At 30.1% G+C, this 16727-nt stretch overlaps 2 protein-coding genes across 2 annotated transcripts; one reads left to right on the top strand and one right to left on the bottom strand.

The window, feature by feature from the left end:
* Positions 1-179: 179 nt before the first annotated feature.
* Positions 180-4769, top strand: LOC100793867 (phosphatidylinositol/phosphatidylcholine transfer protein SFH9). The gene is made up of 11 exons (XM_003534928.5): positions 180-515; positions 632-669; positions 1290-1373; positions 1500-1553; positions 1757-1834; positions 1945-1998; positions 2121-2180; positions 2284-2379; positions 2776-2877; positions 2994-3074; positions 4242-4769. The coding sequence occupies exons 1-11, from the start codon at positions 461-463 to the stop codon at positions 4527-4529; spliced, it is 990 nt and encodes a 329-aa protein (XP_003534976.1). The 5' UTR covers positions 180-460; the 3' UTR covers positions 4530-4769.
* Positions 4770-6723: 1954 nt separating this feature from the next.
* LOC100776481 (WEB family protein At1g12150) lies at positions 6724-9104 on the bottom strand. Its single transcript, XM_003534700.5, has 2 exons — positions 8940-9104; positions 6724-8292 (listed from the first exon to the last, which is right to left on the bottom strand). Exons 1-2 carry the CDS (start codon positions 9102-9104, stop codon positions 6724-6726), a joined length of 1734 nt encoding a protein of 577 aa, XP_003534748.1.
* Between the last annotated feature and the right edge of the window lie 7623 nt (positions 9105-16727).

Raw genomic sequence — 16727 nt, 5'->3', positions numbered from 1 at the left:
ACTTACGGATCAAGTTGATCCACAAAGAAAAAAAGAAGGCAGGCATAATTTTGTCATTTTCAAAAAAATGATGGGTGTATCAATAATAATACTGAGTGCACCTAATAACACTCTTTAAAATATTGAAGAAAATAAAAAAACTTAAAACAAAGAGAGATAGAGAGGTGAATGAATGTGAATGACATGCTTCATTTTCATTGAATCTTGGTATCTACCTCTGAGTCACTGACTGTACATTAAGTGGAATGACTACACATGACATCAAACTTTGGTGTGCAGTACTGCATCTGTAACAGTGAAGGAAAGGAAAAGAATGCAATGACTCAACTCTAGATACTAGATAGTGAGTGAGTGAAGCTAAAGCTACAAAAAACAACCAAACAAAACACTCAATTCTCTTCTCTTCTCTTCTGGGTTTTTGCTTTTTCCTCATTCTCTCATTCTCAAACACCACAAAAAAATGGGCCTTGTTTCCCAGGATGCCCTCAACCAACTCCAAGCTCTCATGGATCAAGGTCTTCCCTTTATCACATCTTCTCTTTCCTTTTTCATCTTTCTCTCACCCCTTTTTCTTTTCTTTTCGTTTCTTTTCTCGTTTTTTTTTTTTTTTTGAATTGTTTCTTTCTTATAGTGCTACTTGAGGAGGAGCCACTGCAGAGAACGTTTCAGGTGACCATTTTAGCTTATACTCCTTCCCATCAGATTTTAACATTCCAAAAATTTTCTGACTTTTTTTTTTTGCTTCTGGGTGTGTGCTTGTTGATCCTGATCTCTCTCCTGTGTTTGACCCGTGTCAATTGCATGTCTTGTTTCAATGGATTCTGTATACTTTTGGCATTCGAACCCTGAAATTCTAGTGATTGCACTTGTGTCTATATGTGTTTCATTAAGGTTGTTGAGTAATTTTTTTCTTCTAGCAATGATTCAGCAAAAAGGAAGGGGAAGGGGGGATGAGATCTGATTTCTAGTATGTAGTTCAATCAATGTTGCACTTCTGTGTATCTATATCTTCAACCCTCCTGGTTAACTTGTTTCAAGGAGTGAAGACAATCATTTCTTATGTTTCACACCTCCTATTGTTTATTTAATCATGCTGACATATGTAATTGCCTAATTGGTAATACTAAGATCTTTCTGTTTCTGGGTTGCTCTAATTTAATCAATTGCGTGTGATTTTATCTACCTATTCTAATTATAATGGGGGTTAGATGAGATCTGGTAAGGACAAGTGTTTTCACTAGAAAAGCACTCTATCTCCCCTTTTGGGATTTAATTGCTGTTCTGTGCAGAATGTTCATCAAGGATGTGTCACCGAAACCTTAACACGGTTTCTAAAAGCAAGGGAGTGGAATGCTACCAAGGCCCATAAAATGGTAAGACGTGTACAGTAGAAATGTTGTTTTATACTTTTATTGAATGCTTTGCAAATATGTGTTTATTGCAGTAAATTGACTGATATCCAATTAATTTATTTGTAAATGCCTGTATTTTTGTTTCAGATAGTCGATTGTTTGAAGTGGAGAGTGCAAAATGAGATTGACAACATATTATCTGTAAGTGTATATTCTACTGATCTTTGCATATTATTGCTTGGACATTTCTTTTGGTAGTTCATATTTTTCAGTTAGGTGGATGCATGTAATTAAGAGATTTCTTATTGTGTCCCTTTGTGTATTTATTGGCAAAATCTTATTAAGGCATTATTGCTAATGACTGAGTTCTTATATGTTAAGCCTGGATGTTGTTTCATTTTCAGAAACCAATAATCCCTACTGATTTATACAGAGGCATTCGCGATTCACAACTTATAGGATTGTCAGGGTACTCCAGAGAGGTGCTCTTCAAACACATTATTTTCTCAGTCTATTTTGTCGTAGTTATGCTTGACTGTTATCTACATGCTCATTTTTACTGTCATTGATCAAGATTTGACGTACTTTCCAGGGTCTGCCAGTCTTTGCAATTGGTGTTGGGCTTAGCACGTTTGACAAAGCATCTGTAAGTTTAATTTGCTAGAAAAGGAAAAAGGAACATTGCTATGTTTGGAGCACTATTTATTGCTTTATCTTAAAGCCTTGTGTTCTTATCTAACAATATTTTGGGTGCTTGTATAATTGCAGGTCCATTATTATGTGCAGTCTCACATTCAAATTAATGAATATCGTGATCGTGTAATCTTGGTGGGTATTACTCTTTGGAGTCATCTAAGCTTCTTAATTTTTTGATTAACCTGCTAGTTTAGCTTCTGCCCTTTTGTTTGTTTTGACCCATCCATGCCTGTAGCCTTCGGCATCAAAGAAGCATGAGCGGCCTATTACCACATGTGTAAAGATTTTGGATATGACGGGTCTGAAGTTGTCGGCCCTGAATCAGATAAAGGTACTTTTTAATTGATACAGCTATTTGGTCCCGTAGGTTTAGCATAATTGTGAATTGAATGTATTCATAATGCATTTTGATGTTAAGACAATAAACATGCAGGTTTATGTTTAAATGGTAAGTAATACAGCCATTAATTAAGAGTCAGTACAGTGAATAAATTTGTGTCTGTAAACTTTAGAATTTACTATTAACATATAATGATCAATAAACTATAGCATATCTGAAAGTTAATACTTACTCAAAGTCACACTCGAAGATTCAGTTTAGATCAAACTGTTTTTGTTGTTACTTTGTGAGCAAATGAATAAAGCAGAAAACCTTTGTCAGTTTTTCATTTTTCTTTGTTTTTAAATATTTTCCAATATTGCTGAGTCATCTTTCGTGCTGATGCAGTTGTTAACAATAATATCATCCATTGATGATCTGAACTACCCTGAGAAAACAAATACTTATTACATTGTAAATGCCCCATACATATTTTCAGCTTGTTGGAAGGTAAGAAGTTATTATCCCTTATTACTTGGTTTCCCGTATATTTCTTCTTATTATACTGGTTTAAGTTGAGCACCTTTTGAGACCTAGGGAATATGCTAAACACTTTGCATTAGCAGGTTGTGAAGCCACTTTTACAAGAGAGGACAAGAAGAAAAGTGCAAGTCTTGCAAGGTTGTGGGCGAGATGAGCTGTTGAAGGTAAGGTAGCCATTTTTTTATTTTAAATTCTTAGACAAGGACTGGTGGAAGTACATACTCCCAAGTCCCAACAGAAGAGATCATATATGATAGAATTTTTATTTTTCCACGTCACTTGATCTCAATTGTTCAAATGGAGCATGTAATTTCAGAATATATAAAAGGGCAAAGGCAGAATAGAAAAAAATTGCAATCAGGAAAGGGGGCATGTTAGGAAAAATGAAAGCTAGGCAGTTCTTGAATTTTTTTGTCATAGAAATGCCAAATTGGCAATTTTATTCCAGATAAGAGACAGTAGCATATGCTCCTTGAAAATCTTCATTGCATTTCTTTCAACCTCGGGCATGTGCTGTATGTTGATAAAAGTCTTTCCCTCGTTATTTCAAAGTAGCCTTTAAAACTAGTTGTCATAAAATGTTATGTTTTCCCGAACAAATCAAACATTCACTTAAAACACTGTATGGTCTACACCACATAAATCTAGAACATTGTAGAAATAAATGATTGCTTGTCAGTTGTCTCAGAATTAAAAAAAGTACATTACACAAGCATAAGCTCAGTGCGGTATTAGGTCTGTAGATCTGTAACATTGAGTTTCCTGTCCTTATAATCAACAATCCATTCAATGCTAGCTGGATGTATTCATATAAGAAAAGGAGAAAAAAAAGTAAACAATTCAATAAAAAAAGAAAATCATTAACAAATAACCAAAGCCCATTACAAGGGGGAAATGGCACTGTTTGGGTTTTTGAGGACTTTGGTAATTTGTGGAGGAGTTTTAGAACTTTGCATAAGATAAAGCCATATATATTCTTGACACCTTTTTTTAAGAGAAGTGCGAATGATATTAGTATTAGCGTGTTGCAAATGGTGATATACTGATATTAAAAGCATCCGAAAGATAATTTGACTTGCTTTATGTTTTTAGTTTTACCATCAACTCTGACAAGGACAGTGAAGTTCTTCCCTCGTTAGGGGCTTTAGAGGAAAAAAATAATGAACTTACTTGTATTATTTTTTTCTGAAAATTTCTTTACTTTTAATTCACTCCCTATAATAAGCATGTAGCTCAGTTCTTTTTTATTCTAATAAAGAGAAAAATGCTGGCTAAATGCATTGTAACCTTATATTATTCAATTGAAATTAACAAATAAAATTTGCATGTAGATCATGGATTACGCGTCTCTGCCGCATTTCTGTAGAAGAGAAGGCTCTGGATCATCAAGACATTCAGGGAATGGAAATGAAAATTGTTATTCCTTGGATCATCCTTTCCATCAGCAGCTCTACAACTACATCAAGGAGAAATCCAGAATCCATGAAGCTGTTGAACCCATCAAGCAGGGATCATTCCATGTAGATTTTCCCGAACCTCCTGCAGAGAAAGCAGAGATTGTCAAGACATTAGAGTCTGAGCTACACAAGTTTAAGATCAGCAATGTGAATGGTGATTGAAGATTGATACTGTTGCCAATGGTGTCTTGGCCATGTTGGTCTTTTACCTCTCCTACTAACCATTTGAACCAAACTAATGTTGTAACAATGGTTCTTCCTCCACACTATTACAATTTACGAGGATTCCGCAGTACTAGTTAGGGAGTAGTCAAAATAAAGCGGATCCTAGCTTTGCATTATGCCATAATGCAAAGTGAGAAATGTCAACTATGATGATAATTACCATCATGTTTCTTCTAAGCTTGATATTTGCACATATATATTTTTTTTATCTTCATATTGCCTTCTCAATTCAAATAGAAAACAGTTTGCGTTCGAAGTAGTGAGCTTGGAAATAAAGAGTATGTATATGCTGCTATTAGATTTGCGGGAGAGAAAAAAGAAACTGCTAATTTTCATTTACGTGTTTAAATAATATTACATTTAACTCAAAGAGTTGTACATAGTAAAGAGAAGGAAAAAGGTTCGAATTTAGAAGATTTCAGTTGTAGAGTGATTCATTTATTCACTTAATTTTATGCTCGAAAGAATTAATTTTATACTTAAAAGGTTATCCTTGACAATATGAAAAGAAAGAGTAGAAGTAATATTACCCTGGTATTAAATAAAAACAAAAAAGAAATAAAAACTAAATGTTAGTATAATCATTTGTACCAAAAAAAATGGGTCGAGGAGGAAAACATCCCACGTTAGTTAGATTCATGGAAACCAGTGCACAGAATAAGTCTAAAGGATCTCATAATTTATTTGTAATATATAAAATTTGAAGATCCAACCGTGAGATGTCATTTCAGTAACTTAAGTCTATTTAAATTATCTCTCTATTATTTATCTATTATTTATATATAAAACCTGAATAAAAAATCATAATGTTGACACCTCAACAATTATTCTTGCTATTCTTTGTGTTAAATAAGCATATATACTATATATATATGTTGTCAACTTTTAATTTGATTTCTTACTATATACTTGTACGAAAAAATGAAAGTCATTTGAACAACATATATTTTACTTAAATTCCTTAAATTAATGACGGGTAGCAATTACATTCTCAAGAATATCTATTAATTACTCAAAATATCATCTATTTTGAACCATCTATATCTTTCCTTATCTAAAACTTTTTCATTCTCACATCAATATTACCTAACTATATATAACTATCTCCTAAAAAAAAACTATACATAACTATCCAATAAATGAGAGTTATTGTTATTAACATTTATTGGATAGTTAGGTATAGTTAGGTAATATTGGAGTAATGAGAATAAAAGAATTTGAAGTATTAGCTATATATACACTCCAGTATACATGCATAGTTATATATACACTCCAGTATAGTTTCAATTATAGGATTTTTTTTACTCGAGCAGCTACCCAATTTAGTGAAATAAAAATACTTTTTTTCTTCATATTATATATATATATATATATATCTTTGGATAATAAAAAGGAATAGCAAGAAAAGAGACTAGCGTACTTTACACACACAAAAAGAAACCTTTCATGTACTTAACTCAGTTTTTCGACTCATTTATCTAATTGTGATAGGAAAATGCTAGAGGATAGAAACATGATATAAATATTGTGAATAATTTGACGAAAACTGAATTACACCAGAAACAACGACTCTTGATTCCCGACAAATCTCTTTTTATTTTACAGATTTTTTTTCTTTTAAATTTTTATCCAAACGTGTGTTATCGTGCATCATTCGTAGTAGTACTTTATGATCGTGATAACTGATATAATATAGTATTGCATAGCCAACATATACGTGGTAATTGATCTTACAAAAGCCAGTTATTCATGCATGCAACAACAATATTAAGCAGAAGCTAGCCTCAGCCACTTTGAATTTGAATGGCTTAACAAGCTTCTTCGCCTTAATTACCACGATTGTAAATAATGAAAACCAACCAACAACAACTACATCTAAACATATTTTCCCTAAAATTAAAGTGAAAAAAAAAAAAACAATATGGAACTTGTCTGTTCCCTAGGAACTCAAGAAACCAGGACTTTGACAATGAGCATTCACATTTGCATGGAAGATTGAAAGATTGACATGGCTTTGAAAGCATAAATGATTGATCGTGTAGTGCAAGGAGTCTCTCAGCTTCCAAGAGAAAGGCTCAAAAAGCCAATGAATGCTATTGAACATTGATAAACCACATTTGGAATTTCACTTCTAAATACGAAGAGAGATTGGTCTTGAGGAATTGTCCGAGTAATCCATGTTTTGTTCTTCTTGACGCCACTTCCTCAGTTCACCCTCAACTGCAACCTTTGCAGAATCTGCCATCTCTGCATTCCTCAGAGCCATATCAGTTGCAGCTTTTATTTCCTCAATTGCTTTAAGGTTTGCCTCCACCTTTCTGTCCACTTCATTCCTCCTTGTGTTGATTGCTTCAACCTGAGCCATTGCTGCTGTTTCTGTTCTGTCAATCATGTCTTCAGATTCCTTTATCTTCCCACTCAGTGCTGCAAACTCATCAACTGTCAATACAATCTTCCCATTGGAATCTGCAACCGAGACCGTGTCTTGAGTGTTGTTGTCACTGTCTGACATCATCTTCATCTCCTCAATGGCCCTTTGTTCTGATGCTTTTGCACCCTCAGCTTGCTTCAGGTAAAGCTCTAGTTTCTTCTCTAGTTCTTCTGCCACTGCTTTGGATTTTTCAGCCTCTTGCTTCAGCTCTTGTGTTTTGGATCTCATTTCTTCCTCTTCTCTTCTTGCGGTTTCTGTCTCAAATGAAAGGTGCTTGATCTTCAATTCTATCTCATCAATTTTATCAGATTCTTTTTCCATTGTGTCTCCTGGTTTACTCTGTAATTGATCAGTTAGGTCAACAGCAAGAGCTTCTGCTGCCTTTTCCTTCTCCTTGAGTTCCTCTTGCTCTTTCTTCACTTGTTCTAATTCTGTACTAAGGGAATCCACTAGGTTTCTCAGGGAGTTTTCTTCTTCAGCAACTTCCTGAAGTGTTTTTGTGGCTTCTTTGATCTCCAAAGTTATTCGTCTCACTGAATCCATCTCAGAAGCATGTGCCTCTTTCATCTGCTCTTGGAGAACCTGAATCTCTTCACTTGTTTCAGCAAGTTTGGCCTCAAGGCTTTGTGTTAGTTCAGGTTCATACTCATTCTTCAAAGTAATCAACTTATTCTGTGCTTCTTCCTTGGCATTTTCGTAGAAACTTTGCTGCGCTTCTCTTTCTCTCATGATCTTTGCCTGGTCTTCTTCGGCTTGTGATGAGGCAAGCTTCAAATGTTCAATTTGCTCTTTCATGGTTGCAATTTGGTTTTTGAGTTCATGGAGCTTTTCCGAGTTCAATTTCGCAGAACGTTGAGCCTCGCCTGCTGTTTGGAATGCAGCTAGTTTTGCTTCCAAAGCTATGTCAAAATCTTGCCTTATTTTGTTGAGTTCTTGCTTGGAAGCATCTAGTTCCTTCACTGTTGTTTTGTACTCCTTTCTTGCATGCTCTAGTTCTTGTTTCCATGCTTCATATCCTATAGCTTTTTGGGATAGTGCCTGTTCAAGTTCTTTGGCCTGATTCTTCACAGCTTCAGCAGCTTCTATTGCTGATTGCTTAGATTCCCTAACACTGTTGAGCTTCTTTGTCAGTTCCTGAAGTGTCACTTTGGCCTTATCAAGCTCGGAAAGAGTTTTGGATCTTGTGTTCTCAGCACTTTCTAGCTGTTTCTTTATCTTGTTCAATTCTCTTTGGGCCAAGAGAAGTTGAGTCTCCTTTTCCAGCACATTCTGCAAATCACACAAGTTACTAATCATGAATCATATCTTCTCAAAGAAAGACACTATCAATAATGAAAAATAATAGAATTGTTGGAACCCAAAATCATGCAAATGAAGCACTTATGCTAACTTAGAAATCTCCTAAGCTGTGTGCGCCTTGCAAAGACAAAGAACTTGTTGGGTTTTTTTAGAAGAAAGGATTTTTCAAAAGAAGTAGTGATATGTTAGGCATTAGGCAAAGGAACTTATTAAACTTTAATTCTTGAGCATTATATATGGAGTCAAAGGGTAACCTAAAATTAAAAAATATCAACAGACAACAGCATTCTAATCTTAAAATCGAAGTGATTGTATCCTTAAGTCTTATCCTAAAAATTTGAAATATAACGAAAATTCCTAAAAACTAGGGAATTGTAGATATTTAGGCATATTTTCAACCAGACTCCTATATCAATTGTAAGTGTGTATAATTAACCAGCATCCAAAGTCATGTCTTTGGCATCACGCATACAAGCTTCAAGTATATATATGCGAAAGTGTCCGGTTATGTGTCTATATACCTTGTTCTATATATATATATATATATATATATATATATATATATATATATATATATATATATATATATATATATATATATATATATTGTTATTTACCTCTGATGATCTTCTCTTGATAGAATGTTTTTCCTTTGAGACGGCTACTTCACCAAATAAACTAACAGCTGCTTTAACAGATTGGAATGGAGCCCTTGTGTCAATCTCTCCAGCCTCTCTTGGAGAATCAGTGCCCCTTTCTTGATCTCTAATTCTGAAACTCATTATATTCTTTCTTCTTTCTTGCAAACGGTATCTGCATGCAGATAAATGTCCTTATATGAGACTACATAACGTATTTTATATCCTTTCAAACTTCACCAGCTTTGATATGCAATGTCATTGCACCACATTTTACACATGGTATGTTAGATATACAAATCATAACTTAAAAAAAAAAAGGACTAAAGTTATGTTTACCTTAATGTTTGATGTTACAACAAAGGACGTGGAATGCAATGTCCTTTCGTGAATGAAACAAATAATGGAGCCAGGGACTCCTCCTTTCAATTGATCTGGTAGGGCCCCATATAATGAATTTGCAAAGTAGAGGTGTTGGAATTCAAAAGAACCTAGGTGAAAACGTGGATTCCTTTTAAGTCCAACTTTTTTGTTCACCTTCCTGAGACAGTTGAAAACAAAGGAACTTCCTAAAATATGATTGGTTAAATTTGCTTGGACGTAGAATTGGCTATATATTATATTTAGCTCAAGGGGCAGAGAGGTTTGTGGTGGTGTTGACAGAAAATGCCAACCATGTATACAGGGTTGTATAATGCAAAAATGACCCTTTTACATTTTGTAATTGGGAAAGCATTGGGGTATATGCTGAAAATAAGGAAGATTCAGACGAGCCATGATGGATATTCCATAGTATGACTTGGAAAAATTACTAAAACAGTTTTACCAAAGGGTCAACATGGTGCAACTCATGATGTTTAGAGGTTGGCTTAGGTTGACAATATCCTTATATGGTAAGGATGATTTCATGATGATATTCATATATTCTTACCATATAACTTTTTTTTAATAGATTCTTACCATATTCTTAATTTTCTAAGTGTAAAATTAAACCATTTTGGTTATACATATGAAAAAGTATATAACCTTTAAAAGTATAATAGTTATCTAATTTATTATGAGAAATTATTAAGATAATTCAAGATCATTATGTTATTTGTGATTTTAACTAATAATCATGAGACATGTGAACAATTAAAAATATATTTATTAAATTAAAATAAGTGTCTAATAAAAATTAATGGTGTTATATTTTAATTTAAAGGATCTTAATTCATTTAAAATATTAAATTATTTACCTATGATATAATTATTGGTCATAATTATAGATAATATAATATTCCTAAATCAATTAATTTCTCGTGATATATGATGATTCAACCTCATTATGACTTTATGATTATGATATAATATCCAAATCATAAAGTTATAATTTTTCCCAAAAGTCAAATCATGGTGACCCTCCGAATTTTCGTGGAAATTACACTAGTTAATTAAATTAAATGATATAATGTGAAAAGTATTTTTAAGTAATCTATTTGTAGTTTTCTACCCGTGTAAATCAGTCTCAATTATAAATTTATATGGGTGGATATCATATTAATTGCAAGTGGATATCCCAAATCTCAGTTCTCATATAGGGTTTGAGTAAATTTTGTTAAATACAATAGTTTTATTGTGTGTAGTAATCTTATTTTACTTAAATAAAATTATTTTCAATAAAAAATATACTTATGATTTAGATAAAAAAATTTAAAAAAATAAAATTGAAAACAATAGATATAAAAATTAAAAATAAAAGTGTTAAATATATATTTACAATATTAAAGCGTCGATATATCAAAATTCATTGATTATTTTAAGAAATAAACAGTTGAAAAGGAGAGATGGTACATTTTTTAATATTAATATTTAGTGCCGGAAGAGATACGCATATTGGCAGAGAGAAGAGTCTTCTGAAGGGTGTCTCAAAGATAAAGAAGTCTTAGTGAAAGTGTAGACTAACTAACAAAATTTATTAACCCCAAAAAATAAAACTAGCAAAATTTATTATTATATTTTTATCATTTTTTATGGGAATAATTTTATCATTTATAAGAGACTAACATATAAAATATTTTAAATTAAAAAATATAGAATATTTTTTATTGGCATGCATGATTAGTCTAGAACTGGAATAAATAAAAAGAATTTTATCCAATCTTAAATATAAGAAGAAGAAAAATTCATTTATCAAGAAAGATAATTAAACACCATTGAATTGTATCAATCTTATTTAATAAATATTTTTTTTTAAATTATTCTTCATTGATACTTATTATTAAGAATAGAAAATGTTCATTAGAAATACACCTTCAATTAAATAAAGTGTACTTAAAAGATAACATCATTAATTAAGATAAAGTTAGTTGAAATTTGTTTATATTTGAGATAAATAAATATGTAATTTTTTTTATATTAAATTTGAGACAAGAGGGAGTATATGATATTTTGATCAATAAAAATAAGAAGAATGTTAACAATAGTGACACTTTTTTTCTCCTTCTAATACTTTTTTTTATGATTAATTAAAATTTATAGGAAATTACTAACTATGGTAGGTCCCACTTTTAATTTAATGTTTCTTTCTCTCGGTTTAGAAGTCATGTCAATAAAATTAATGATTTTTTAAAATAATTTTCAGTTAATCGTAGAGAATATTAAACAAAGTGTTTAGCCTAAAAATAATAAAATTAGAAAACATTTTCTCTGTTTTTTTTATTTGTAGAAAACTGCCAAAATATTTATAACAATTCCCGCATATATATGGTTTAACCACTGAAAACATCGTGATTCTTCCTATTTATTTAAAAGAATAGAAGAGTATGTAGACATAAATAAAAATTAAATTGTTTAAAAAAAGTTTTCCATACTAAATAAAAAATCAATTTATATAGGTTTTTTTATGTGAAAAATATTCCCTATGTTTTTTTTACAGAAATATTCTATATGTTAGTCTCTTATAAATTATAAATTATATGTATTTTATTCCTTTTTTAATATTTCAATCTATAAATTTTAACAAAAACACTTGTTTTTAGCCTATAAGAAGCCAAAATCACATCATTTTAATGAATATAAAGATTAAAAGCATATTCAATCTTATTGAGACTAAAACCAAATTTCAAAATATTTTGAAGGGCCACACATATATTTTTATCCAAAATTTATTTAATTCTTAAAAAGCTAAAATAAAAAGATTAATTCAACACAACATCGTTCTACCGAATTTCATGTACTTTTAGAGCAACTTTTTTATGTGAGACCTAAAAAAGATTCCTTCATATTCTTATACTAATGAAAATGATATTTTTCATCATGTATAATTAAAACAAATTAAATTAAAATATCTAATAAGTATGACTCAATTGATAATATATCTTAAGTTTATATGAAAAGATGTGTTTTTTATCCCCACATAATATATCGTTGGAAATAGACAAGCTGCTTTAGGCATGACAAAACCTAAATAAAAAATTAATCTTATGGTGGGATCAAATAATCAAAACGAGAATACGTTTTACTAAGAAAAAAAATATCATAATTACGGTGATTACCAAAATAAATTAGGGTAACATTGTGAAGAGATTTGTATTGACCACCATAAATAGTGAATTAGTCAAATAAAGAAATATTACCAACGTTTTTAAGTTTAATTACTTTTTTCTTACTACTTTAATAACTTTTTTTAGTTGATATAATTTAAAACATTCTATTTTAGCCTTTATAGTTATAATTGTTTAACTCTTGATTCTCGATGTCTAAAACTGTCAAACATATATTATTAGTTTATTACACCTTGATCATTTTAAATTATTACAAAATTGAAACTGAAACAAATGTATTTTTGTATCAGATTATGAGAATCAAATAACCAAACGCATGCAAACAAAAAGAGATTCTATTTGAAATCAAATAACCATAATGTAATGACTTTAGGTGTTTCTAGTTGACAAGAATCAAATAAGTACTAAAAATATGTTGTTATTATGAGAATCAAAATAGTAACTAAACTTTTTTTTAATACTATATTCTTTGTTTAGAGCATATCTACAATAAAAGTGCATACTTGAGTTGCTTAGACTTTTTTTTTCTCTCTAAAGCATATGACATGGAGTTGCTTAAAACATTTATATAATAATATGTTTTTCAACTATACTGAACCCACAAAATTAAGTTAAAGGCTCACTTGGCAACCTTAATTGTCACTGAAGCAAATTTTTGTACAAAATATGTTTTTTAAATCAAAAGACCAGGGAGAGGGAGTGCAGCAGGATGGTTGCCAAGATCCCAACTAGAATGACACTACAACAAGCATCCTCTCCAAGCCACCCTGCAAATATATTAAAAAGAGATCAAAATTAAGAAAGAACAAAGGATGACATGGATCATATAGCCAAATTCATGCAAAGAGATTCTATTTGAAATTATACCATTCACAAAATTAAGATAATCAATCATCTTTAATTTGTCTCTTCTTCATCAACAAAGAATGACATGTGCCATATAACTAAACTCATACAAACAAGAAGAGATTTTATTTTAAATTGTACCATTTAGAAAATTAAGATAGTCAACCATCTATGCATTTATTAGTTAAATTTTTAATTTTTAATTTTGATATTTGTTTTTTCATTATTTTGTCTCTTTTCCAGGTGATTACACCCCAGACGTTACGTTTATTAATTAGCATCAGACTTATTTAAAAACGCGTGATTGGAGAAGTGGGGCACAAGTAAGTCTTCTAATACCACTATGACTATGATAAAGAAGGAACCAAGAAATTGCTTAATCAGGCTATATCACTATCAGGATTCTGGGAAGCACAATTATGGTAGGTCTTATTTTTAATTTAATTTTTCTTTCTCCTGATTTAGAATTCATGCCAACAAAATTGATGATTTTTTTAAGTTTAATTATTTTTTTCTTACAACTTTAATAACTTTTTTTAGTTAATATAATTTAAAATATATTATTTTAGTCTTTATATTTATAATTGTTTAACTCTCGATTCTTTACGTCTAAAATTGTCAAACATACATTATTACACTAGGTGTAATAACTTTAGGTGCTTCTAGTTGACAAAATTGAAACTGAAATAAATTTATTTTTGTATCAGATTAAAATAACCATAAAGAGTGTAATGACTTTAGGTGCTTCTAGTTGACAAGAATCAAATAAATACTAAAAGTACGTTGATATTATGAGAATAAAAAAGTAACTATTTTTTTTTAATATTATATTCTTTGTTTAGAGCATTTACAATGAAAGTACATACTTGACTTCATTAGATTTTTTTCACTAGAACACATGAGATAGAGTTGTTTAAAACATTTATATAATAATATTCCAAATATTGCTGAACTCACAAAATTAAATTAAACGCTTACTTAGCAACCTTAATTAACACTGTAAGCAAATTTTTGTACGAAATATGTTTTTTAAATCAAAAGACCAGGGAGAGGGAGTGCAGCAGGATGGTTGCCAAGATCCCAACTAGAATGACACTACAACAAGCAAAAGTTAGTTGAAATTTGTTTATATTTGAGATAAATAAATATGTAATTTTTTTATATTAAATTTTAGACGAGACGGAGTATGTGATATTTTGATCAATAAAAATAAGAAGAAGGTTAACAATAGTAACACTCTTTTTTCCCTTCTAATATTCTTTTTTATGATTAATTGAAATTTATCGGAAATTGTTAACTATGTAGGTCCCATTTTTAATTTAATGTTTCTTTTCATTTAGAAGTCATGCCAATAAAATTGGTGATTTTTTAAAATAATTTTCAGTTAATCGTAGAGAGTATTAAACAAAGAGTGTTTAGCCTAAAAATAATAAAAGTAGAAAACATTTTCTCTGTTTTTTTTTTTATTTGTAGAAAACTGCCAAAAAATTTATAGCAATTCCCGCATATCGTTTAACCACTGAAAACATCGCGATTCTTCCTATTTATTTAAAAGAATAGAAGAGTATGTAGACATAAATAAAAATTAAATTGTTTAAAAAAAGTTTTCCATACTAAATAAAAAATCAATTTATATAGGTTTTTTTATGTGAAAAATATTCTTTATGTTTTTTTACAGAAATATTCTATATGTTAGTCTCTTATAAATTATAAATTATATGTATTTTATTCCTTTTTTAATATTTCAATCTATAAATTTTAACAAAAACACTTGTTTTTAGCCTATAAGAAACCAAAATCACATCATTTTAATGAATATAAAGACAAAGTATATTCAATCTTATTGAGACTAAAACCAAATTTCAAAATATTTTGAAGGGTCACACATATATTTTTATCCAAAATTTATTTAATTCTTAAGAAGCTAAAATAAAAAGATAAATTCAACACAACATCGTTCTACCCAATTTCATTTACTTTTAGAGCAACTTTTTTATGTGAGACCTAAAAAGATTTCTTCATATTCTTATACTAATGAAAATGATATTTTTCATCATGTATAATTAAAATATCTAATAAATGTAGCTCAATTGATAATATATCTTAAGTTTATATGAAAAAATGTGTTTTTGATCCCACATAATATATCATTGGAAATAGACAATGACAAAACCTAAATCGAAAATTAATCTTGCGACGGGATCAAATAATGAAAACTTATGAAAATACCTCAAGTTTTACCAAAAAAATCAAATATCATAATTACTATGATTACCAAAATAAATTAGGATAACATTGTGAATGGATTGGTATTGACCACCATAAATAGTGAATTAGTCAAATAAAGGAATACTACCAACGTTTTAAAGTTTAATTACTTTTTTCTTACTATTTTAATAACTTTTTTTAGTTAATATAATTTAAAACATTTTATTTTAGTCTTTATAGTTGTAATTGTTTAACTCTTGATTGTCGATGTCTAAAACTGTCAAACATATATTATTACACCTTGATCATTTTAAATTATTACAAAATTGAAAATGAAACAAATGTATTTTTGTATCAGATTATGATAATCAAATAACCAAACCCATGCAAATAAAAAAGAGATTCTATTTGAAATCAAATAACCATAATGTAATGACTTTATGTGTTTCTAGTTGACAAGAATCAAATAAGTACTAAAAATATGTTGCTATTATGAGAATCAAAATAGTAACTAAACTTTTTTTTAATACTATATTCTTTGTTTAGAGCATCTACAATAAAAGTGCATACTTGAGTTGTTTAGACTTTTTTTTCTCTAAAGCATATGAATATGACATGGAGTTGCTTAAAACATTTATATAATAATAACATGTTTTTCAACTATACTGAACCCACAAAATTAAGTTAAACGCTCACTTGGCAACCTTAATTAACACTGAAGCAATTTTTTGTACAAAATATGTTTTTTAAATCAAAAGATCAAGGAGAGGGAGTGCCAGGATGGTTACCAAGATCCCAACTAGAATGACACTACAACAAGAAGCATCCTCCCGAGTCACCCTGCAAATATATTAAAAAGAGATCAAAAGAAAGAACAAAGGATGACTGCATGAGCCATATAACCTAACCTATACAAACAAAAAGAGATTCTATTTGAAATTATAACGTTCACAAAATTAAGATAACCAACCATCTCTGCATTTATTAGTTAAATTTGTAATTTTTATATTCGTTTTTTCTTTAATTTGTCTCTTTTGCAGCTGATTACACCCCTTACGTTACGTTTTTTTAATTAGCATCAGACTTATTCAAACGTGTGATTGGACAAGTGGGCCCAAGTCTTCCAATACCGCTATGACTAGAAAAGTTGGACTAATCATAGAGAAGG

The sequence above is a fragment of the Glycine max genome, chromosome 9, assembly GCF_000004515.6.
Source record: "Glycine max cultivar Williams 82 chromosome 9, Glycine_max_v4.0, whole genome shotgun sequence".
Taxonomy (NCBI): domain Eukaryota; kingdom Viridiplantae; phylum Streptophyta; class Magnoliopsida; order Fabales; family Fabaceae; genus Glycine; species Glycine max.
This window is presented reverse-complemented; position numbering and strand designations above follow the sequence as displayed.